This window comes from Anguilla anguilla, chromosome 18, assembly GCF_013347855.1.
Source record: "Anguilla anguilla isolate fAngAng1 chromosome 18, fAngAng1.pri, whole genome shotgun sequence".
In the NCBI taxonomy this organism is placed as follows: domain Eukaryota; kingdom Metazoa; phylum Chordata; class Actinopteri; order Anguilliformes; family Anguillidae; genus Anguilla; species Anguilla anguilla.
In genome coordinates this window covers 17,536,860-17,563,244 of record NC_049218.1, presented here as the reverse complement: position 1 = coordinate 17,563,244, position 26,385 = coordinate 17,536,860, and the positions used below count along the sequence as shown (strand labels likewise).

The 26,385-nt window shown below is 46.0% G+C and overlaps 1 protein-coding gene across 1 annotated transcript in view; it reads left to right on the top strand.

The window, feature by feature from the left end:
- LOC118218257 (serine/threonine-protein kinase 32C-like) overlaps window positions 1–26,385 on the top strand; it is a 59,900-nt gene that overhangs the window by 25,258 nt on the left and 8,257 nt on the right. Inside the window, exons 2-5 of the mRNA XM_035400810.1 lie at window positions 3,174–3,229; window positions 16,602–16,753; window positions 23,359–23,532; window positions 25,673–25,710. Coding sequence (XP_035256701.1) covers window positions 3,174–3,229; window positions 16,602–16,753; window positions 23,359–23,532; window positions 25,673–25,710 — 420 coding nt within the window. The remainder of the gene's footprint in view (window positions 1–3,173; window positions 3,230–16,601; window positions 16,754–23,358; window positions 23,533–25,672; window positions 25,711–26,385) is intronic.

The following is a 26,385-nucleotide window of genomic DNA, read 5'->3' as shown; positions in this document are numbered from 1 at the left end:
AATCACTTCTGCTTACAGACACTCCATTATGATTTTTTTTTCATTCACAGTATGATTTATTAGTTTTATCATTACTACAAAATTTTTCAACATAACATTTTGAGGCACTCATGTAGGGATCTCATGGCACCCACTTTGACAAACGCTGCTCTACTGTGATCTGAGACTGTGCTGGACATGGGAGTACACTGAAGTCACTGACATGTTGATGGAACCAGCTTGAGATGATTGGCGCTTTGCGACATGGCACGTTATCCTGCTGGAAGCATCCATTTGAAAAAAGGGTAGCCTGTGGCCATAAAGGGTTGAGCAGCTATGCTTAGGTATGCTGTGGCATTCAAGTGATGTTCAGTAGGTACTAATGCGTGCCAAGAAAACATTACCCAACACCATTACACCACAACCAGCCTGTATGGTTGATACAAGGCGGGTTAGATCCATGGATTTGTGCTGTTTGCCCCAAATCCAGATGCTACCATCTGAATGTCACAGCAGACATTGAGATTCATCAGACTAGGCCGTTTTTTTTTGATACTCAATCGTCCAGTGATAACGTGCCCACTGTGGCCTCATCTTTCTGACCGATTTTGGCGTGGTCTTCCGCTGCTGTAGCCCATCAAGCTTCAAGGCTCAATGCGCTGTGAATTCGGAGATGCCTTCTGCACACTGCTGTTGTAAACAGCTGTTAGTTGAGCATTTGTGGCCTTTCCGTTCAGTTGAATGAGTGCCTGTTCTCCTCTGACCTCTCCCATTTACGTGCTGTTTTCACCCAGAGAACTGCTGCTCACTGGGTGTTTCTTATTTATTGCACCACTCTCTGCAAACTCTAGACTGTAGTGCTTGAAAATCCCAGGAGGGCACCTGTTTTTCAGATGCTGGAACAACCGCGTTTGGCACCAACAATCGTACTATGGTCAAAGTCACTTAAATCATGCTTTGTAATGTTTGGTCGAACAAAAACTAAACCTCTTCATCCTGTCATCATGCTCTATATATTGAGTTGCAGCCACATGATTCACTGTTTGGAGGAGCAGGCTATTTGTGTTAACAAGCTGCTGTACCTAGTAAAGTGGCCACTGAGTGCATATTTGGAAATTTAACTACTGGAGAAACTGGTCATGTGTAAATTAGCTGGAGTTAATCAACATAGAAAAGGTGTCATTTGCAATTTATAGGGTATTAACACTTTAACTCTTCAGGCCAATCAAGTTAAAGGCTTAAATAACCTGCAACACAGAATTTAACATTTATTCAGTATTCATTCTGGAATTCTGTTTAATAGCTGGAACTGTGAAATACTTCAGAATGACAAATAGCTGTAATTCATTGTCATAAATGGTTTAATCCTTAAACAGGCAGCTCTGCCTTTTGTTTGAACAACCGGTTAAGGGGTTAAGGAGCTCCTGAAGAATACCTTTCCGCTACAAATGTAATTTCCACAGTGAACAGTAGGACACTCGATAAATAATGGGCCCATTCCAGGCACTCATCTGTGACCAGATGGAAGACGGTTTCAGCTGGGAAGGACCAGGGCCACATCCATTCATCTTTTGAGTGGGTCATGTGCTCAATGTACTGATTATTAACCGCGCTTTGTATCTGTAATTCAGTGAATGACAGTCATGGAGACTGTGGGAGCTGCACTGGTAAAGCGTATAGGCTTGTCTTGTAACCAGAGGGTTGCAGGTTCAAACCTGCATCCAGTAGCTGTTGACATAAACCTGAGGGATGCGTTTAACACTAGCTGCTTTGGTGAATGTGTCCAGCTGTATGAACGTGTAAATGTTTTTGCTGGGTAAGCTTTTGGGGACCAGGGGAAGGGGAAGGTGAAGGGAGGCTCAGTACCCTTTTTGTAGGCTCAGACTGAATGCTTTATCTTGGCCTAAGATGAATGAGTCTGCATAAGGGCTACTAGAGCCTCTTGAGTCCTCCATTGTCGTTCATGGCAAATGTCCACTCCACAACACAAACACAACTGTGCCATAGCAACAGAAACACTGGGGGCAGTCCAGGACTAACCAATACCTCCTGCAAATCATGTATTCATGCTGCTGGGGACCCACTGAATATGCTGGTTTTTCTTGCTGTCAATCTTTGGATATAGTTGTTACAGCTGCCATATTTCTTTCCTACTTTTAACACAATGCAGGCTCATGAAGCTATGAGGTCTGTCGCCGATCTCTTCAATTTGTGCAGAGATCTTCACTTCAGAGTCCAGGCATCTCAGCATTGTGGTTAATGCTTGAGCTCACATGTCAGTCAATAATTGAATCAATAAAAAATGGGGCCTCTTTACAGTGGAATCATTTGTCATATATGACATTAGTGCATTATTTGATCTGAGTGATTAAATGGGAATCAGCCAGGCGACCAGAGGCTGTCATTTATGGGACATTTATGCTGCTATGATATGCATAGGTATTTCTGACGTGCAGCCTTTAGGGGATAAATCATCCTTCCGCATGCATAAAAAATTGATTAACGGCTTGCGTGCAATTTGAGGTTGCAGTGATGATTGTGAGAAAAAGCAGCGTACGCAGTGGGTCCCCAGGGCTGCGTGTGGAAGCTTCAGCACCGAAACCTGCCGTTTCTGCTCCACGCTGCCTTTCCCTGACGTGATCGTTACAGCTTCAGACGAGCACGGGCCTGCCAGCCGTCTGTACGCTGGATCTGCTGCGTCTGAAGAGTAGAAGTGCATCTGAGCCGAGGATTCCTTTCCCAGTCACCCCCCCTCCCCACTCCCCCCGCCCGCCGCCCCCTTGGCAGATAGAGTGTGTTTGCGTGGGGAACAGTGAGTCATCCTGTTAACCTCCATTAAAACGGCCCACCATGCCAGGGTTTGTTTGCGTCTGGCATCACCACGGATACGGATGCGTTCCCTCCGTTCCCCCCGGGGGGCCTGGCCTGAGGTTGGCAGACGCTGTCCTGTGGGCGTGCACCGCCAGCGGCCCACTGCTGGGTTACCATGAGGTCGGAGCCCGGGGGAAGGGGAAGGGCTCGTCCGCCCATACCGCGTCTCACCGCTCTAATCTCCAGCACAGTGACCTCCAGCTCCTCAGCCTTACTGCTTAATAATCACTCATCCCCTGTCCTGCCCAGCAGCTGGTCATATGTCACACGTCTTGGTGGTCAACGGTGTCAGTTGCTAATACGCTTCTCTTTTTCTCTTGCAGTGAACTTCGATCACTTTCAGATTCTTCGAGCCATCGGGAAAGGCAGCTTTGGAAAGGTAAGAGGGATCGGCACGGCTCTCGCACACCACAGCTTCCTCGGCACGCCACCGGCTGCGCTGCGTCTCTGTGCGCTTGTCTCCGGGCGCAAGCCCTTTTCAGTCAGAAGGGCCTTCACAGCGACATGCTCACACACACCGCTCGGGACTCTGGGTAATTTGATGGCAGTAATTACCTTGTGCACTCATTAACTCAAACAAGAAAGCACTGTGGAAATTTGCTTCGCGAAGTGGGCCTTAAGTAATTACATTTTAATTTAAATTATTCTTAACTACCCTTGCAGTTGTGGTTAATTAAATTAGGCAGAGCTGTATTTTCTTTTTAAAGATTTCTCATTTCAGCTGGGATCTGAGAAGATTTCATGGCAATCTTAAGACTACATCACAGTTTTGTTTTACATTTAATTACAGAGTGTGTGTGTGTGTGTGCGTGCGTGCGTCTGTCTGTGCGTGTGTATGTGTGTGTGCGTGCGTGTGTGCATGTGTGTGTGCGTGCGTGCGTGTATGTGTGTGTGTGCGTGCGTGCGTGTCTGTGTGTTTGTATGTGTGCATGCGTGCGTTTGTGTGTGTGTGTGTTCATGTGTGTGTGCGTATGCATGCACATATGTGTGTAGAGGAGTGTGAGGCTTTTTGGGTCAGTGCTTGGTGAGTGCTTCAGGAAGCTCTATGAGAAATTTAGATTTCTGTTTACATTTTTCCTAATTTGACTGGTTGATGAAGAAAAAAATATGCCAGTTGGATGTCATTCAACTGAATGTATATTCACATTATGATTTGGTGCATAGCTCTTCCACAGAAGGAGAAAATGTATAAATCAGATGAATGCATGCTATCAGATCCAAAGACCTGCTGGAGATCTGAGGCAAGGTAATGTAGTCTAATGAGAATCCCAGATATGCTAATATATTCAGTGCATAATAGGGTGTGGGTAAGAGATGACTGGGATGTTGGAATGAAGATTTGAAAGCTTATCACACTGTTGGCTTTGGAAATGTCTGGAGATAAAGCCCTTTATCATTCCCCCCCCCCCCTTCTTTATCTCTCTTCCCCCCACCCTCTCTTTCTCTCTCTGTCTCTCTCGCTCTGGGATTTGGAACTGCAGGTCCATTCTGGACCTCTGATCCCTGAGAAAGAAATTCTTCTTTGTGTCGTCTCAGTCCATTACAATATTACCATCTGAATGTATGTTAATTTTACTCATTACCTGTGTCCCCAGAGCTGCCGGTCGACCTTTATCCGGTTCCCATTGGTCTGTTTCCCTTCATCATGCATCCGGTGTGGGCACTGTCTGCCCGGGAAGCCATTGTTGTGAAGTATTGTCTGTCCTGCCTCTCTGAACGGCGAATCAGTCAAAGGGCATGAGCCAGAGCTGCTGTAGCAGGGCTCTGGAACAATACTGAGAGGCATTTTTAGAACACTATAAAAATGTTTGTAACACTTGAAAATGCAGTCTGCTTTTAGGTCAATGCTACACTAGGCAGTGATAACCAAGTTTATCATCAACAGACTAAATCACCACTGAGGGGGGAATTACAGACAATATAGCAGTGGTGTGTAGCATCCTTTTGTGGAATTAGCTAAATCAGGGAATCTCTGTCCACCTATTTCACTTTTAATGGATGATATGGTATTTGTTTTTCAATTTGCAGGGCAGTTACTGATACTTTAGTATGCATCCATAAACAGGCCATGCCAAACTAATAGTTATCTTCAAGAACAATTTGAGAAAGATTTTACATGTTAGAATACGCATAACACACATGCGAGTTAAAATGATAATCTAACAATGTGTGCGTGTGTGTTTGTGTGAGTGTGCGTGTGGTGAGTATGTGTGTGTGTGAGTGTGTATGTGTGCATGCGCATGTGCTGGAGTGTGTGTGTTTGTGTGAGTGTGCGTGTGTGTGTGTGTGTGCGAGAGAGAGTGAGAGATCGAGAGAGAGAGAGAGAATGTGTAGGTCTCTCTCTCGCATGCCCATATTCCCTAGCAGCTGAGGCCTAATCTCACACCCATGTCCAGAACATTACCTTTGCCCTGTGCCCTGAGCTGAGGGTGTGGGAGAGGACATCTCTCTGTCGGTGGGGGTGGAGCGTGTGGGGTGGGCGTGCCGTGTGAGGGAGATCTGGGAACAGCCGGCTGCCCTGGAGGAAGAGTGAAACGGGCACATATGGCCAAATAATAACCACGCAGCGAGCGAGCATCTCCTGCACTCTGCCAAGAGCCGCCACACGTCCACAGCGCACATTAAACTCATCTAACTATAGGGGTGTGTGTGTCTGTGAGTGTGTGCGTGTGTGCCTGCGTGGGGGCGTGTGTGTGCCTGCGTGGGGGTGTGTACATGTGCATGCCTACATGGATGTGTGTGTACGTGTGTGTGGTGTGTGTGTACATGTATGTGTGTGTGCCTGTGTGCATGCATTTGTGCATGTGTGTGTTTTGTGGCGCTTGTGTGCAGGTATCTGTGCAAACATCCACGTGTGTACGTGTTTGTGCATTTGCATTTATGGTAGCGTGTGTGTGTGTGTGTGTGTGTGTGTGTACACTTCACATGTGTTCCTTTCATCAGTTCAGATAATACAGGTAAAGAAAGATGTGAAACGGGGGTCGGCATGGCGACGCCCGCTGAGTCTGAGGCTCATGAAAGCGATACGCCGCGCGGCTGGCTCTGCCTGGAGCTGTGTGCTGTAAGCTGACAGGAGTGTGAGCGTGTGCAGTGCTGCTTTAACACTGAGACTGGAGAGTCAGGCCACGGGAGGATCTGAGGGCCCATTGCACAGGGCTCATAGAACAGGATCCTGCTCTGAGGACCGTTACTGTGCTGAACCCTGAAAGCACGCTTCAGAGAGCTCGCGTTTTACTGCATGATGAGTTTTCTCTGAGACTGGATTAGCCACTAGTTTGCTGTCATTTCAGACTAAGCTGGTCTCTAGAAGGGTTTTTGTTGCTGTTTTAGTGAAAATCAGTTACTAGCACATTTTGCGTTGTCATTTTTGACATTTTGAGTCACTAGCTGGGCTTATGTTGTCGCTTTAGACTTAATTAGTCACTAGCAGGGTTTGCATTGTAATTTTAGACTTAATTGGGTGCTGGCCGATCTTGCGTTGTCATTTCAGGTCAAATGAGTCACTAGCTGTGTTTGCGTTGGAATTTTAGACTTAATTATTCACTAGCAGGGTTTACATTGTCATTTCGGCTTTCAGTGATCAGAGAGGATCTCTTTCTCAGAAGGAGGACACAGTGATCAGAGAGGATCTCTTTCTCAGAAGGAGGATGCAGTGATCAGTGGGCATCTCTTTCTCAGAAGGAGGACACAGTGATCAGAGAGGATCTCTTTCTTAGAAGGAGGATGCAGTGATCAGAGAGGATCTCTTTCTCAGAAGGAGGACACAGTGATCAGAGAGGATCTCTTTCTCAGAAGGAGGACACAGTGATCAGAGAGGATCTCTTTCTCAGAAGGAGGACACAGTGATCAGAAAGGATCTCTTTCTCAGAAGGAGGATGCAGTGATCAGAGAGGGTCTCTTTCTCAGAAGGAGGACACAGTGATCAGAGAGGATCTCTTTCTCAGAAGGAGGATGCAGTGATCAGTGGGAATCTCTTTCTCAGAAGGAGGATGCAGTGATCAGTGGGAATCTCTTTCTCAGAAGGAGGACACAGTGATCAGAGAGGATCTCTTTCTCAGAAGGAGGATGCAGTGATCAGTGGGAATCTCTTTCTCAGAAGGAGGATGCAGTGTGGTCTGCTGTCTTAAAGAGGGATCTGCCCTGCTCAGCCCAGGCAGCTGGGGAATTGCCGGGCTGTTGCACGTGTGTCTTCTGCCCTGTAGGTAAAGAGACTTGCCCAAACTGCAGGTTTTTCTCTCTCACTACAGATATAATCCCTGGAGGCTGAGAACAGTTTGTGTAACACATTTGGCTGGGGATTTCCATTGGAGTAACAATGCAGAAAGTCCCCCAGTTTACAGTGTAGGTTTGTGTAGGTAATTAAATCCCCCCAGGCTAAGTGTAGACAACCTAGTCTTACACTGGCAGAGATATTCCTGCTGGTTGCTCTATTCAAATGATACTAACAACATAATTTCCATGTATCACTAACAACATAAAAAGAATAATCATAAGAAGTCTTTTCTCCCAAATGCTATTAGGGCCCTAAGTGGGAGCTTGGGACCAGTAGTGGTACCTCTGTGTTTTTTGTTGCAGCTCTAACACAGTTTTTAGGTCAGTGTTCAACAACTGTATTTTTGGATTATCTTTTAAATTGTTTATTGTATTTTGTATTTTTGTATGTTTCTTTTATGTCTTTCTTTGTTGAAGCCAAAGGCAAATTTCCACTCTGTGGACAATAAAGTTTCGTATTTGTATTTGATGAATTATTTGAGGGTTCAGCATGTTCATCTACATTGCTCATTCGTCATACCGGTTGTACAGTGGTCATGTGTCCACACTTCCACCAAATAGGAGCATTCTTGTGGTGTTATACTGCAAACAAATATAGCACAAAGAGGTAACAAAGAAGAAGCCTATCAAATTAAAGACTGGTGTGTCAATATGCTCCTAACTGGTGAAAGGTCTGACATATGGCCGCAAAAACTAACCATTTGCTAGATAATGCAGAATTCAAAGAACAAGCAAATGATAATAAGCCAAACCTGCAATCTATTAATAATTTTATGAAAAAGAAATGTGAAATCACTTAAAAATGTGCCCAGCAACCTAATTAGGATTTACCTCAGTCTTAAATTTGAACAGGTAAAAAACTTGGTTATCTTTTCTAATGTAATTATTTGCAATATTGCACAGTAAACACAAGGTGCCTTTAGGATTTGTACTCTTTATGGTATGCATAACTATTTCTGACATAATATAGCTTAAGAGGGTAGAATAATCTCTCCAAACATGAAAATTAAACAGCTTGTTAAAATTCTGGGATTGTTATTGTGGCTGGAATGAAAACCAGCACTCACAGGGCTTTCCCAGGAGGGTGGCTGGGAAGGTTGGGGTTTGGATCCACTGTCCTAGACTATGACTGTATTAATTTACTGTTCTCTTCTGGTTTCTCAAATTTTGTTTCCATGGCAACGCAACACGTTTGAACGGATTCTAATACGATGTTATGCACCGAACTAAAAAAAAAAACTTTTATATCTCTTGTGTGTACTGTTTAGTTTTCAGGAAAGAACTCAAATCTTTTGGTAGATTTTTGAAAATCGAGCAGACCTGATTTATTGTGGGACTGTTGTTCAGAAGGGACAGCCCTGATTTTGCAGTGAGATTTTAATTGGTCGAGGAGTGGTAGCAGGCCACACTAGCTCTAAGTGTACAGCCAGCAGAAAGATACACAACCTAAAATAGCATCTTATACATACACATAAACCATGGAAACTGTTGTATAATGCATCATAGTTCATAGCGTGTGATAGTTCACTTTCATTTAAATTTTACTGTATGATTGACCTAGACAGTTTTTGTTTTTGTGCCATGAAGGATATTTTAGATATTTGAAAAAGTTTCAGACAGGCTGCCACCACTACAATTGCTGATAAAGGGGCATTTTTTGGTCTGAGGCAAGAAAATACAGTTCAGATAACTCCAAAGCAGCTTGTACAGCAGAATTATGGCCCTGCGCCAGCCACGTTGAAGTCAGAAAGTTATAAGAAACTTCAGTACATATCTGAAATATTCTTCATCCCACACAAGTATAAGCATACACTTATGCACTCAAAATAAACTAATATGAAGAACGCTCTAGGAAGGGAACTATTCTTTTAAGACCTGCGCTATCCCTTTTCTCTTAAGACAAGTGTCTGAAGACATAGTCATCCTTTATACTTTGTTTTAATTCAGTCTCATGAAGAAATCCATTTCACTCCTGTTGTAGAAAGAGGGAATGGTCAGTGAATTAATGGCAATGTCAGCGTTAATGTTCTGCAGATGCTTTGCATAAAGGCTCAGTGAACACTTCCATTTCCCCTTGCCTGTCACTTATGATATAAAGCAAGTAAATTAAATAAGAGATATTTATTTTTCCCCACTCCCAGTTGACAAGTCTATCAGAGCTTGAAAGCACATTTGCATCCCATCCACCCCTTTCTTGTGTGTGTGTGTGTGTGTGTGTGTGTGCGTGTGCATGTGTGTGCGTATATGTGTGTGCGCAAGTGCATTTGTGTGTGCATGTATGAGTGCGGATGTGTGTGTGTGTGTGTGTGTGTGTGTGTGAGCAAGTATGTTTCATTGTCTGATGAAGATGGAAAAACGTTTTGGTGTGGCCTGACGCCTCTATTGGATCAGTGCAGTGAAAACAGGTGACAGTCTGCACCTGCACACTGCAGTCCTTGGTTTCAGCTCCCTGTTTTAAAACTAGAACAACATGGCGTCCGGTTCATAAACTTTCTCTTATTCCACCTAAACTGTGCACTAAAATATGTTTCTGAAAACACTTGGGGCGAGAAATAGACAATGCAGTCGCTGAATCTTGATTCATATTTGATCTATTTGGACAGTTTGATCAGCGTTTCGTCAGCCAGGCTGGACGGCTTTTGTTTGCTTAGCGCAATCTACCTCCTGCAAACGCAGAACCGGCGAATGCACCACCCGCTCGCCAGGCTGCATCCGTCCGCTTCTCCAGCTCTGCGTAGAAAATAAATAGAACGCGTCGAATGGAGGCACAGAGAACGTACCAAACTCCTACACTCGCTGTCATAGGCCGTCTGCAGATGACGGGGGCTCATCTCTTTTCTCGCTGTTTCCTTATTATTAACCAGCTACGTATTTTTAAACTTTTGCCGAACAGGTATGCTTGCATTTAGGCGCGTGAGGTAATCGAATGCACAATGTTTCTTGTGGAGCGAGACAGTCGATCGAGACAGCTTACGTGTGGTTGCCAGGACTACAATCTTCAGTGCTCTGTGATAGACATTTGGGGAAAGTAGTTGTTAGAGTGAATGGAGCTGCCTAATTTATTTAAAGTGAAAATGTTCTCAATTAAATGTTTGCAAACTTTGCATGTGTTATCTGTTATCTGTTTGAATTTTCCCCAAGAAAGTTAATTAAATGTGACATACACCATTACAGATTTTATCCTCACACACACACCCAAGGATCTGCTCAGCACATCTTGGGAACACCAGCCATTATTTATACTACAGCAGAGCAGCCTTTGTCTGCTGCAGTCTGGCTGGATCAACATGAGAGCCAGTATTCAATATTCAGTATTCAACTTCAATATTTTTTCGGCTATGAAAGAGGACTGGGAAAGGAACCAGGAACTTCATTATTATGTTTGTTGGGTGAAAGTGTTGATTTATTTTCTTTCGGGTTCTGTCGAAGCAGCTGGTATATTCGCCGTTTACCTGACCTAGAAAAGGAGACTTGTGCTTCCTCGTTCAACTAAATTTAAACCCAGTGCCTTTTTCCTCAATGTGGCGGCAGTCCCAGGAGCTCTGCTCGGTGACAACAATTGATAGAGCTTCTAACTATAGCGGGACCAGGGGGACGGGGCGGTTTTATTAAGTAAATACCTCCTTCAACCTTGGAGAAACCATAATTCATTATAACGACAGCCTGTCTTTGAAGAAAACATGAAAGGGCTTTAAAACAAGAGAAAATGGTGCACACTTTGATTCTGGCCATTCTAATGACACCAGGTTGCTTCAGAGGATCCGGGTGTACAGTAAAAGTGCACTATCTCAAGAGTACATTTATAGAAAGGAATGAAAATGGGGAATATGAATTTGCATGGGAGCCGTTATGTTTTAAATGGACTTGGAAACTAAGGAACTCTCTGAGTGTTCTAAGAGCCACTTGTTTTTAATTATTCAGGTTGCTGTTTATTAATATGTTGACAACAGCTTGTTTGATGCTCATTGACAAATCACCAACTGGATGAGCACACACCATTGACATCCAAAAACCGAAACTCTCTTCCATTTTGTTTTTACTTTTGTAATTAGAATGGTCGACCAGGAAATGTGGTTAAAAAAACATGTTTTGCACTATGGGACAGGTACACCTGGCATTAGTGCAGGCTGTTATTCTCCTGCTAGACTTGGCAAATATAGTCACCCCATAAAACTACTCACAATTGATATGATTTCATGTGTTCATCAAATCATGACGTGAATTGCAGTGTTTGGCTAATTAAAGGTAATCTTTATTCTTGATTAATTCTATATTAAACAAAGCTGCATGCTTCCCTTGTAAGATCCCTTCCCTTGTAAGAAAAATATCCTCATCTCTGTGTGAATTTAAGGAACCATTTCCCCTTGTAAGCTGTCATCTTTTACAGCTTTATGCCTTTAATAGCACCTCACTGTGGAGCTAGCAGAGTAGGCTGCCATTATTATTAAATATTGATATTTTATCATAAAACAAGTGTTTGAATAGGTAGTCATCTTGAAACGGGTTTGACTTAAATATTCAAAGCTTGAAAATGTATCATACCCTTTTGTTGTGGATAATTTCTCTCACAAGATGAAGATAAGGAACAACAGACTAAAAACTGAAGGATGACCAAAACTACAAGAATCCTGCAGTCATTTTGCTAGCTCAGATAGCATTGTCCTCATGCTAAACATTTTATTACCTTTATTTAACCACCATTTTAAATCAACTCTAACAGTGCTTATTCAACTCTAACCAGTAGGGACAGTTTATATTCTATTAGAGTTAGAAAGTGCTCTATCAGAATTGATTTTAGGCTGATAACATTTTACTACGCAGGCAGGCCAACCAAGAACTCAGTTTTCATTTACAATGATGACCAGGGGAATCGATGGCACAGTGGACTTTATGTGGTTTGGAGGGAAGACTGCCCCCTGCTGGCTCAACAGCGCCTCTTCCAGCAGCAGATTAATGAAGATCAAGTCTGTATAGCTTCAGCAATTTGACATGACAGGTGTATAGCAAGGTATCATATCGCTGCTAGAAACAGGAAAGGTAGTGATGATGCAGTTCCATTACTCCTTTTCTGTCTACTTTCTTGATTTTACCAGACTTGACACAGCAGGTTAGCTTGCCTCCTCAGCTCTCTGTCTAATCAAAGTCACGAGTCATCAAAATCATTCCACTGTGTCACGGCCAATCGTGAATGATCAATTTATCATACTGACAGAAATAACACTTAATCAATATTTAAAACCTGCATGCTGTATTTTTTTCTGAAGACATGCAGGCATAAACAAAATGATAATGTTCTTTTGATGATATGGGCATATATGTTCTTTTGATTTATTGTGCATAATGCATTTTAAATGCTTCTTGGAAGGGTGCTGCACACAGAAACTCTCTTGTATCTCTGGATGTTTCTCACTGAATTGTCAGTCGTGGCATTTTCTAGGGTTTGTACAACACATTTTTTTCTTACTAATTAGCAAGGATTTATTTTTCATCAGCACTGAACGGCAATGGCATTTCAAGATAGATAAAACGAGCGTGAGACTGACAAAGAGGGAGGAAGAGAGAGGGAAGAAACTGATCTCTTGATGAAAAGATTATCATGACATATACCTCATGGCATTCAGCCTATCAAGGATACCGAGAAAATGCTGTTAGATCTGAAGACTTGCTTTGCAGGCTGCTGTCCTATATTTGTAAAAGCCTTGCTCTATTTTTAACTTCACTGAAGATACAGTCAGTATTTTCTTGCTTTGTTTTATTTTTATGAAACTTCCTAATGCTAAAAGAGGTTTTCTTTTCTCTTTGAGTTTCAGTAAAATCAGTTACAGAAGCATGGTGATGGAACTATTTCCCAACAGTACGCATTTCCCAGGGGACAGCCTTTGATGTAGCTCCGATTGAAGGTGTTGTTCATCTCCAGCATTCCAACACGTCCATCATCTGTGCATAACTGGCCTTCAGCAAGATCTGACCCTGAGGCTCTCAGAAACCGGGAAGAAATCAATAGACACCGTTTAGCCAGTGCATCCGCCAATCCGGCTCAAGCACAGGTTTAGGGAGGGTAAATCCACACAGCTGTTGCAGAGGGATTATAGCCCACACTGTGAACATCAGGCTGGTGACCTCACAGGGACCGTGTCACTACCAACGCAGTGACATGAGACTCCTCGCCTCAAGGAAAGAGTGTTTTGTTATAGCTGTCCAGCCTCTGGGACCCTGGCCTAGTTTCATTTAGCATTTCTCCTTCATTTAAAAATAAATAGCATTTTTTATATATATTTTTTGTCACAAACACGATTTGGTGAGTTAACTATAGAGATCGCTAAACTCTCCAAAGTGTGTTTATGAAGACAGAAACTAATAATTGACTTAGTTTGTAAGTCAAACAAAGACAAAGTGTTTATTGAATCCAGCTGAGGTATTCAGAGCGCTTCCATGGACGAAGGTATGCAGGATCGCATCTTCAGTGAGTGAGCACCAGCGCATAACTCACACAGGCTTTCACGCTCTCGCTTTCAAAGACGCCGCCTTTGAGGAGATTACCGCTCCAGCCTGAGAGGAAGCTGAAAGGCAGACGCTCACGTGGAATATCTGATGAGAGGCAGGCAAAGCACACGGCCAAGCTGTTCCTTGGCATTTGGCTGATTGCTCCTGGAGGTTGATCAGGTTGGGTTTGGTGTGTATTACCTGCTGTCAGTAAGGCACGTGTCCCAGCGGTCCGGCCGCCATGCGTGCGGTTCCCCGCGCGGTTCTGTTCATTAGTCTCCTCTACTTCCTGTCTGCGCCTTTGAATCGGCCCTCATTTTCCTATTGACCTATGCTCACAGGTCCACGGAAATTCCCTTCAAAGAATCATTCTGATTCAGTGGGACTTCACAAAGCGGTTATAAAACGGATCTGTGTGGATTTTTAAATGAAAGTCCTTTTTGTGAATTAATGAATAGCTGCTGTGTGATTAACCTCTGAGTCGCGTGTTTCAGTCTGCAAAAGAAGGTCATCTAAAAGTATAAATACAATATGTGGACCGAGGTTACTGTGGACCCTAAGTTCCTTTTTTAATGAATATTTTATAATACCTCTGAAGGAAATAAAGTATTTCAGGCAAGACATTATGGGATTGTAATGGATTACGGTGAGCTGTGAAACAGAATTCTGTCAGTTTGTTGGCTGACTGTTCAACGCACGCGCCACCAATGCGTTGTGTTCGCAGTGCCGTGCACTCTGAAACCTCAATAGGGCCATCCACGCAGTGAGCTTTGAGAGCACTTCCTTTGAGTTCCTGTTGAGAGTTGTTTCAGCTGAAGCGCCATGGCCAGGGAGGATGTTGTTGAGCGTTGGTTCATGTCTCCCATTGATCTAATTAATTTTTATTATTTATCTTTTTTAGCTTCACTGACACCGAGATGTGCTGAACAGTTCATAGTAGCTGTGAATACCTAATTAGTATGCGTGACAGTTCTGTCTCCTGGATCATTGCCGGTAATAATGAAAGCTAGCGCTCCCGCTGTCAGTAAAAGCAGGCTGGAGAGAAACTGGGTTTGCGCTGTGCCAGGGGACCAAACCCGGGCCACAGAGAGCTGTGTGGCACAGCATGCTGCTGAGCTAAGGCAGAAACTGAGGAGAGGGGAACTGAAATAGACCCTGGGTGAAGCTTTGCCCCATTTGTCTTTTTTAAATTTGTCCTCTGAAGGAGAGAGGCTGCACCATCACTACCACCACCCCCCCCCCTCTCAAAAAAAAAACCAGCCAGCAGTCCTACAGTGCTCTGCCCCATGTCCTGGCTGCACATGGAAACCAGGTTGGCAGTGCTCCTCCCGCTCCCTCCTTCTCCCTTCCCCTCCCACTCCCTCTCTCTCTCCCCTCCACTCCATGTCTTCTTCCTCAGCATTTATCCCTCCCCCTCCCTCCCTAACACTCCCTCTCTTCTTGTCTTCCTCTTCTGCATTCATCCCTCACTCCCTCTCTTTATCCCCCAGCTGTTGTTCCTCTCCCCAGGAGAACAGATGCGTTTCCTCTCAGTGTAAAGCCATAGGCCAGAATGCTGGACAGGGCACGCTGAAGGAGAGGGAGAGAGGGTGGCGGAGGCGGGGGCAGAGGAGGTGCAATTAGATTTATTTGTGCAGGATCTTGTTTTTTTTTTTTTTTGCCTTGCCTCTGATCTAATTCCGCATGCTTACCTTCTCTCGTCCTGTGAGGCGGCGCCCCAGAATGTTCCGGACAATCAAATTACGTTAATCGGGCAGCTGTGTCATTGGTTCGGCTAGGGACAGGTGCTGTGCGTGTGCGGGGCCAGAGCGGGGTGTGCGGGGGCCAGTGTGGGGCATGCGTGTGAGGGGGCCAGCGTGCGGCATGCTTGTGCGGGGGGGGACGGAGCCGGGTCACTGCAGCCCTGTGTAGCAGAACTCAGCCCCTCACTGTCAGAGCTGCAGCGCGCGGCTGCACTCAGGCCTCCGCCCGCCTCTGACCTAACGTGTCCCTTCTGTTTGCCTCGGACAGTCGGCTGTGGTCAGTGACAGCTGTGCCTTTATTCCTCTTTTCGCTGTGTTCGGTGTTTCTTTTTTTGTGCAGAGACTGGGCAGAGGCAACATGCCGACTGCCCACAGCCCGTAAGTAGGCCAGCACCAGCAACGCTGGCGAGCTGCGCCGACATGGGCCAAAGAAATACAAATGGTCACTGAAAACTCCACAGAATGTGATGTGGATGAACTGGAACTGACCCCGAATTTAGCCTTTACTCACAGCTGACAAGGAGTCCTCAGTGAAACTCATACACACGTGTGTGTGTGTGTGTGTGTGTTTGTGTTTGTATGTGTGTGTTTGTGTATGTGGTATGTGTGTCTGTGTGTGTGTGTGTGTGTGCATGCGTGGTTGCGTGTATTTATACATTTCCTGCATGATGACAGACACAGACTGTATGTCCTGCTTCACTGCACCCCAACACAATGTTTTAATATCTCACCTGTCATACCTCCTGTCGGTAGTGACAAATATTAGAGGGTGACTCATTTTTATTCTGAATGTTCTTTGTTGTGACATGAAAATTCATCACTTGTAATCACATTCACACTGAGTTGATATAAAATGTCAGATATCCCTGACGTTTGTTTTAGCCAAAAAAGTTTGAAGCCTTTTATTGTTTATCTGGTCTCAAATAATCAGTATGTCTGAGATCAGTTGTTTGTGTGTGTGATCATAAATGACTGAGTAATGGGTGTATGCATGCGTGTGCATGTGTCTACTATTAAGGAATTTAGTTTGCGGCTCTCAAGGTTGTAGGTTCTATTCCCAGTTGGGTTACTGCCCTTGTACCCTCTAGCAGGGTACTTCACCTGAACTGCTCCAGCGGTCATCCAGCTGCATAAATGAATTGTATGTAAAAGGAGGGAAGCTGTGTAAGTGACTGGGGATCAGAATGTCTGCTGAAGGCCTTAAATATAAAGGTGAGCCTTTGTGTTTTACGGGTGCTCCTCTGTTTCTCACAGGTGTGCATCGTGCAGAAGAGGGACACGCAGAAGATGTACGCCATGAAGTACATGAACAAGCAGCAGTGCATTGAGCGCGACGAGCTCCGCAACGTCTTCAGAGAGCTGGAGATCCTGCAGGAGATCGAGCACGTGTTCCTCGTGAACCTCTGGTGACTGCCGCATGTTCTGCCCCTCTCCTCTCCTGCTCTGCCTGTGTTTGCTCACGTACGGGTGTGAAGGGTTTGTGGATTTATAAAAAAATAGGGAAGTTGGAAATGACTCGTACCTGGCACATACTTGTGACTGTGAAAAAGAAACTGACGCATGAGACAGGCTTTATTAAATATTTTCCAAACTGGGCACCGAGACATTAGGCACTGAGATAAGCTCTCTCTTTCTTTCACTCAGTCTCTCTACCTTTCTTTCGCTCTTGCTCTGTCTCTCTCTCTCTCTCATTATCTGTCTGTCATTCTCTCTCTCTCTCTCTCTCTCTCTCTCTCTCTCCCCCCCTCTCTCCCCCTCTCTCCCTCTCTTTAGGGGCGCTGTGTAAAGGTCATGCTGTAAAGTGTACTGTACACACAGTTGAAAGGGCTGAGCGTTTCCAGCAGCAGTGTTGTTTTTCTATACCCGGTCCCTGTTAGTGCTTTCATTAGTGGCAGTATTAGCAGCTGTGCTTGCAGGAGATGTAAAATATTGATGGAGAGGGCAGACATGCGCACACAGACACCGCCAGGCTGTTATCTCACCTCTCACCAGGGCTCCGGGCCTCACCAGTGTTTGGCTTGGTTTGGCGCTTTCTGCATAACGTGGAATACCGGCGGCAGGGGGAGCGGGCGGGGCGGGGGCAGGTTGGGAGAGTGTGAGGGCGGGGCTGAGGGCTCGCCTGCTCTCTCGGCTTCCCAAAATTTCCAGGTCACCCTCCCGGTACGCCACCTGAGTTTGTCTCCATGGAGACTGTTCCACACCCCCCTTCCTCCCCCCCACTACCGGTGGTGTGTGAAACGTGAAACCGGGGGGGGGGGGGGGGGGGGGGTAATAATTCATCCTTCGCTCCAGTGCACGTGCTGGTTGCGGATGCTGGTGCAGTATTCTCAGCGCCCTGCGTTTATGCGCTCGCTCCGTTCGTCCCACTGCAGGAAATGACCCGTGTCCTCATTCATCCTGAATCTCCCGGGCAGACGGTAATTTCCTGGGCGCAGACGCAGCTTTGCGTGCGGAGTAAGAGCTGAACGGGGGTTAAACAGGCTCCCGCTGAACCACTCACCGTGTCCTTATTCCCAGAACCCAGGGAAGCTATAAATCACTGAAATGAACTGAAAGTCCCATTGATAAAGGAGCCGTGTCTTATTTCCTGCTCGGAAGGACAGGGCCCCCCAGCTCCGTGCTCCGAGCAGCAGACCCCCCCCCCCCCCCCCCCCCCGCCTGGCCCGCACGCGCGGCTTGTGGCATTAGCGCTGCGTCAGATGCCACGTTATCTCAGAGATCGAGCGCATGGCCAGTAATCCGCACCACTAATCTAATGCAGCTCCTTCAAACCCCTTCTGTTCTTGGACAACACGAGAGCTTTCTTGTTTTTTTGTTTTTTTTTTTCAGAAAAGAAACAATGTCCCCGCTCTCTCTGTGTACAGTCTTGCAACAGTGAATCCATTTGAGATGTCTCTAATGAGCCCTCAGCTCTGTTGCGATCAGGGCTGGCTTGCTTAGCTCAGCACGCCATCCTTGTTAAAAATAAGTTGCGGCTCTTTCGTGTACTTGTTGCCTGAGTTGTACTCGTTTGAATAATTCCCTCGTTAGTCTCCCCCATCAGATTCCCTCTTGTCATATCACACGGCAGACTGTGTCGGATCTGCGTTACAAAGCACGCCAGACGGACGGCAGATTTGTGACCGCCGTTTATGCGAAAAATCGACCGGACTGGACAATAAGACACGTCCACTTCCTCCATCTAAAGGAAGTGCTGTGCTCCTCTTATCGCTATCCACAACCGAGAGATATCATCTCCCTTTTCCACCGGCAGCGGCTCTCCGTTTTAATGTCCTCGCTAAGACGCTCTATCTTTTTTTTTGTAGTTGTTGTTTATGCGCAAAGCCAGCGCTCCGAAACTTTAGCGACAGCAGCAGGACTTGTTCCCCGACAGAGCCAGCGTAGCCGCTCAGCCGAGCCGAGGAGGAACAGAGTGCGGCTCTAAAATACCTCTGTGGAGATTATCAATCACACTGGCCTCATTGTGTACCTCCAGAATCTCTCGCTCACCAAACTCTCTCGTTCACGGCTTGGCCAAGCTGTGCTGTCTGGAGCCCAGGCTACTCCCGCCTTCAGATGGGCCGCCATGCACAGGATCTATAATTATACTTTTTTTGCATAACATGTCTTATAAAACATTCCTTTTCGCAACTATTACTGAATTTAATGCCAAAAAATCTCTTCCATCCGAGGCAACATTTTTACTGAACATTTTTTTACTGAGACAGTGCTGTACGTGTTAACAATGCACTTCGTATTCTTGTCAACAGTTATTTTGGTTGAGCGGAGGAATTCTGGCATTTTTTCTGGGTGTCTATGGGTTGGGGCAGGCAGAGTATCAGTAATTCCCTTAGTGATTTTGCTTCATAAACTCTGCTCAGGGGCCCAATGTTAGTTTATTTTTAATCTCTAAATAAGTGCCTCAGGATTGGAAGTGTGGAGCACAAACATGATCTCTGCCAGTGCACAATGGCAGAAGGTGTGCAATTGCAAGGTTGAACCAGGAATATGATTTAAAAAATGCAGCAGTCTGTGAAAGAAAACAAGTAAACGCTCTACTTATTATGAACACAAATGGCTAACTTTGAGCTGTAAACCCCTAGAGAGAGAGTGAGAGAGAGCTAGAGAGAGAGAGAGAGCTTATCTCAGTGCCTAATATCTCAGTGCCCAGTTTGGAAAATATTTTTTAATTTTGTAAAGCCTGTTTCGAGAGAGAGAGCGCTTCATTGAAAGCACATGTCCAAATACAGACCCTATGCCGCAGGCACTCTGAACCATATGAAGATAAATATTCACTTCAGCCATTTACTGAAATGATTCATGCCAACAATGCAGAACACAGCCCGGCCCGAATAACTGTAATCCCTCAATCTTCTCTCAGTATCGGCGCTTTACAGGTCAAACATAAGTCTTTATCTGTCCTTATTTGCTGTTCCTGAGCCTCTGTTACTCATAAATACTGCATGCTAATCCATGTAATGTGCGAGACACATTTAGCCTGCGTGACCTGCGTGCTCTTAATGTCTCTCCCTTACGGCCGAAGGTAGGCATCGGAGAGGGGTGTCGGGAGGTTGCTAGGTGACCGTTTGAGTGACAGCAGGCCGACGCGTTTCCCTCCTGTCAGGCGAGCGGCTCGCTCATGCACGCTTTGGGCCGAGGCGTTTTTTATTCACACCGAGCCGGGTGCGCTGCCGGAAGATAATCCTCTTTAATCCAAACACCGCTCCGTCTGATCTGTCCAGGTGAATGAGCAGCCGCGTGCGGGGGGGGGGGTTCGCTCCCGGTAAAACAACAGCGGTTATGGTCGTGAATAAGCAGGGTCTGGGTGTCAGCGGTAATGTTCCTCTGCGGAGGATCCTGTGCTCAGGGGGGCTATTAGGCAGGTATTTTTTTCACTTTCGGAAAAACAGCGTGAGTCATCGCTAGCCGGAGAGCGTCCTGCTGCAGACCTCCATTAGAGCCCTGTGTGTTTTACAGGCATTTTAGCATCTCCCCGAGAGACAGGCAGCTCCCACAGCCTAGACCCCCTGCTCTAGGCTCAGCACCAAGTCCAGGGTAATAAACCTGACGGTAATGTGTTTGTGTAGCACTGTCCATGCAACGGGACTGCAGCCCACAGAATGCAGGACCAGCTGTGCCACGCAAGTGCTGCACAGAATAGACCGGGCATATCATTTCAAATAAAAAAATAAATAAAAGAAAACAATAGGAAATATGTTACATAAGATTGCCCCCATGCAATACTACTGGCAGTGATAAGTCTTGGTGATGTCTCGGTTTCCATCACTCACTGAGACTGCATGCTTCAGAGGAGTCCGGTCTTTGGAACGTTTTGCTAGAATAATGTTCAGAAGTTTCTTTAAATCAAGAGTGTCTCACAAAGATTGGCAGCACAGATGTTCAAGTGCACCCTTACATTTAGGGGTGTCTTCCGAAGGCTCGACAAACCCATGTTCTCATCATCTTTTCTGAAGGACGAATTGAAATGATCTTGAAATGATTCTATATCCGTGGGCAGCCTGCAGCACAGAGCCCTGCAGAAGCCCTGGGTATGAAACGAGGACGGTGGCGGTCAGGCATAAGACAGTGTTCTGGGAGGAAGTTTGGGGAGGGGGGACAGATTGAGTAAGCGACACTGGGGTTGTGCATTGTGTGAGGAGGGGCCCAGAGGAGTTTGGAGTCTTGTGATCGACCCACATGGCCCAGAGTGCAGCGTGCTCTTCGCCGTCTATCTAGGCCACCGCGGAAAATTATTCAGACAACTTCCTGAACTCATTTTTTAACGCTGGCCTGATTACTTCAGCCAGCTGAGGGGCCTGCACCTCTCTGTCCGGGCGGGGCCAGGCCGTGGGGGGGGGGGGGGGGCGCCTCTCATGCCAAGGCTGTCTGTGTAGTTCGGTTGGGGCCGACTGTCCCCGCCCCCTCACGCCGGAACCTGTCCCCCATTGGTCTGGTCTCCTCTGTCCCTCACATGACAGCGGAACATCCCAGCTGCTTTTCTGATGAAGGAGAAATGGAGTGTGATGTTGGCTAGAAACACTCCCCAAATCTGTGCGCCGCTCTCCTTCTCTCCTACCTCGAGTGCGCATTTATTACACTTTTTCTGTCTGTTTTCATGTGCACTTGAACACCTTTCATTTAAAAAAAGTTAGTGGAGTGGTGTGTGTGTGTGTGTGTGTGTGTGTTAAGAGTTTTGAATATGAATATGCTCATGCCCACATAGAGAACAGTGTGTTAATCTCCCTGTCTGTAATCCAAGGTGAGCATTTCACATGGGATCTGTGAGCATTTCACATGGGATCTGTGAGCATTTCACATGGGATCTGTGAGCATTTCACATGGGATCTGTGAGCATTTCACATGGGATCTGTGAGCATTTCACATGGGATCTGTGAGCATTTCACATGGGATCTGTGAGCATTTCACTGGGGGTCTGAAGGCAGACAGGCCTGCTTACAGTGTGTGGAGCAGGAGAAATGACAGGACCCATCCCCTGTGGCAGGAAAGGGCATGGGGTCAAGTTGCTTTATTCAGTTCATTTGATGATATTCATATTTTAGACCCACCTCCCCCCTGAAAGACTATATATAGCTCAATTTTGAGGAAAATTGGAGTCTAAAAGCTGGCTTTGACTGTCACTATTCAAATTTAATAATCTTTATAAATGTGGTCTCTTTGCACTGATATGTTGAATTCCAAGCATAATAATGCCAAGGGATGCCATCCAAGTTTATAATGAGGACACTGGGGCCTGGACACCACCGTCATCTCTCTAAGTTTGACTGAGTTAATATAAGCAATAGTTTTTCTTTTCTTCCCAAACACAATTTGTAGTCACCACAAAATAAATGGTTTGGACTACTCAGACCTTTTACAGAGAGTGGAGAGCCATTATCAGGGATCAGAAATGTGTCCGTATAAAAACTCCTGTAGCTTGCTGTCTGTGTCTGAAGCTTATTTATTTCCAAAAAACTTAAAAGCATTCATGTCCGTCACTGAGTCCCATAAATTGTTATAAGTGCCCTTCGTGGAGGATTATGGTGCCAGCCCTGGCCATTATGTGAACTGCTGAGCGATTGCAGTGGTGGCTGTGTTGATGGAGGCCAAAGTGAAGAAGAGCCTAACGAAGAGACGCAAGCGATGAGAACCACCCCCGCGGGATTGGCTGGATCGTTTCAGTCTTGAGGCGGATTGCGCGCACGTCCGCCCTCCTCATCGACGCAGGTTCCACACGCCGCGTACGCTACGCAAAGGCTGCCGCGAAAGCCGTGGTGTAATGAGGTCAGCAGAGTGATCTTTGGCGGGCGGGTGACGCCATCGAGGAGCCGAGCGGCGGCCGCCTGCGGGTGGATGAACAGCAGCTCTTACGGAAACAAAGGCTCGCCTCGCTTCAGAAGGAAAGAGCAGGATGCTGCAGCCGGGGACGGCCGAGAGCTAATCCCCCCGCCGTAAGACCTCCGAGACTGCAGAGCTTTCCCAGCAAATTAGCGTCTGGGCTGGAGAACCTGCTGGAGACCTGCTTTCCTTTAATAAACGGAGACATAAAAGCAATTCCTGCTACTGACCTGTAGGTACTCAGCTTTAATGAGAGTAGCAGGCGAGCCGGGATTTGGCGGGTGAGGGAAACCGTGTACAGTCAGATTGCTTCCCTGAAGGGGGGGTGGAGGGGGTGGGGGGCATCAGCGTGTAGGTGTAGGTCCGTGCTCGGGCCTGTCAGCACTTTTGGGTGTGCATGTGGGAGTGTGTGGGTTTGGGTGTTTATGTGAGGGTGTCCAGTTGCCCTAATTGTGCATACACTCGTATGTGCGTGTAGATGTGTGAATTTCTGTGACTTGTAACTATGGATGGGTGTGAGTGCATGTGTAAAACAGGTGTGTATGGGACATTTAGAATTCACCTTGCTACCTTGCTGTTATATGAAATAGAACGTAAAGGAATGCGTCTCTAGCTGGCCACCTAGCTCTAAAAGGGAGTGTTCAGACGATCATGTGAGACCGCTGGACAGGAATTTGTCCTGTGACCTGTCTCCCAGGTACTCCTTCCAGGACGAAGAGGACATGTTCATGGTGGTGGACCTGCTGCTGGGAGGAGACCTGCGCTACCACCTGCAGCAGAACGTCCAGTTTGGCGAGGACGCCGTCAAACTCTACATCTGTGAGATGACCCTGGCACTAGACTATCTACAGAGCCAGCACATCATCCACAGGTAATTACTCTCACCTGTACACTGTAACACACACAGCATGCACATCATCCACAGGTAACTACTCAGTGTGCACATCATCCACAGGTAAGTACACTCACCTGTACACTGTAATGCATGCACATTATCCACACACAACTACACTTACCAATGGGCTTCAACAAAGGCAATAATTCATCTAAATATACTATCCTCACCTGTATAGGGTTATGTATAGTGTAAAGAGGTCAGTCTGTGCTCATCTTGAGATATTTCACACTGAAAAATGCATTAAATCCAGCAGGACTATGACAGACTGAATGGTTGCATTCAAAGAACTCACAGCCCATTTCCTGCATTGAAGTATTGAGCGAAGTTTAGTTTTGGTGCCATCCAGACGGATACATCTTTCTCCTTGTACAACAAACTGGACATTTCCTGGGGCTTTGTTGGAAAGTACTGGGACTTTATTGTAAAGTTTTCCTGGTGTTTTTTTCTATTTACTGACATAACTGCATCTCTGGCAGAGGCAGTAATCCAATAGAATCTTTTACTATCTCCCCTTCTACAATTTCGTTCCATGCTTGTGGTTTTTGACAGCAGAATACTATGCAATTATTTTGTTGGACCAACTTAGATGAAGTGTCTCCTAGCAACAGAGTCGGCAATGTAGCCTTTAGATAGAAAATTTGTCTGCATGAACAATCTTAAGGTACCCCCCCCCCAGTCTGTCTTTCTTTCCCCATCCACAGCAGCCCCCCCCCCCCACAACCCCCCTGCATGACGAAGTTCTACAGGGGCAAAATTAGGGGAAAAATAACCCTTTTAATGGATATGATGGATGTGTTTATATTTCAGTTCACTTGCAGCACAGAAATGCTTGATTGCTTATGCAAATAAACACATTTCATCTTTAATATCCTGGGGGGGGAGGGGGGCTGGAGCGGGGGGTGTTCTGTCTGTAAATCTCCCCGCAGGGAAAATGTGATGAGCTTTTTATTTATAAATCAAATGAGAATTGAGAAACAGGGAAGACCTATTCTGCTCTGTAGCACAGTTGGTGAGCAAAAACACATTTAGTATGAATATTCCACATATTTATGAAAATGTGCCCACATTTGCAGGAGAATGATTCAACAGAGGGTAAATGTGCCGGTACCATTAGTGTCATTATCATTAGTGATGTTGACTGGGCATCTGGATTATCTGGGCCAGGTTGCTGACTCCTCCCACTCCTTGGAGGTATCTATAGGGGAGGAGTGCTGGGAGTGGAGAAAAGCTAAGGGGGCGGGGTTTGGGAGAGATGATTGACCTTTTGGGTTATATCCTCGATGATTTAGTATGAAACATATCTACATCCAGATCTTCATGATCTTCATTAGGGCATGAGGAGATGAGGAGGCAGGGCTTTGCCAATAAATGCACCCCCCCCCCTTCCCCCAGCAGCCCTGCTCAGCGTTCAGTGGGGTGAGATGTCAGGGCTGAATGAGGCTGATTGGCTGGTTGCCTAATGTTTCATGCAGGTGCTTTGTGGTCACTAGCCTCTGGGCTGTAGGGACAGGTGTTTAGGTTTCTGTGGTGAGACACATAGAGTATGTAAGGATACACAGGTAACCTTTCTCCACCTGCTGAAACACAGCAGTGAGATGGAGTAAGGTTGGAGCAAGAGAGAGGGAAGAAAAGAGTGAGCACACAGGCATGCTTATGTACATGCTCATGGACCTGCATATAAATGCACAGACACTCTCACACACTCTCTCTCACACACACACACTCATGCACACACATACGCGCACATACACACACATACACATACGTGCAAACACACACACACACCACACACACATACATGCACACACACTCACACACACACACACCCACACACACACACACACACACACACACACACACACCCACGCGCATGCACACACACACACACACACATACGTGCACACACGCAAACACTCACAAATTGTGAAGGGCAGCTCTGTTGCCCAGCAGCTAGGGAGCAGACCCCTTTCATATTACACGGTTTGCAGGCAGAATGCTGATGAAGGAGAGAACTAAACAGTGAGAGAGTGCCTCTTGCAGGGGCTTGTGGGACAGTGGAGGATTCTAGCTTCTGACTGACTCTGACCAATGGTGCCTTTCTGTCTCCCTGTAGAGATATCAAACCTGACAACATCCTTCTGGATGAACAAGGTGAGATGCATGCACCATTGCATTCTGTGGCCATGTGTGTGTGTGTGTGTGTGTGTGTGACAGCGTGTGTGAGAGAATGGAAATGTACATGTGTATTCCTGCTAGTGTCAGAAAGGGTGTGTGTATCTGATCTGCATTTATTCTGTATGTGTTTGAGCAGGTGTGTCTATGAGTGTGTGCATATGTGTGTGTGTGTGTGTGTGTGAATGAGTGTGAATGTGTGCGCGTATGTGTGTGTGTGTCCTCCCTCTCTGCGCTGGTAGAGGTCGTGCAGAATGTCTGTGCAGGCTGGCTCTCTCAGGAGAAGTGGAGAAATGGACCAAGGTGATGGTCCTGGGTGAAATGAGCCAGCGGGCATCCGCCCGTTCCCATGGTTACGGATCCCAAATTCCTCTGACAGAGCAAGTGAACACAGCAGACATCCCATAATATTTTAAAAGACAGACAAGGACACGGTGGTCCATTTTTCATCTCTAGCTTTCATAGAGAAGGACACTATGGTCAGCTACTGAACGTGTCAAATCATTTATAATTAACCCTTTAATGGCCTGCCCAATCTAAGCATTTTTCTGTTGAGCTTTTCCTTTGTGTGCCAATTTTGGATCTGTCTAGTTTATGCATTTTCCATTCTTATAGCATTTTCCATTCTTATAGCTGAGGGTTTTACTTGAGCAG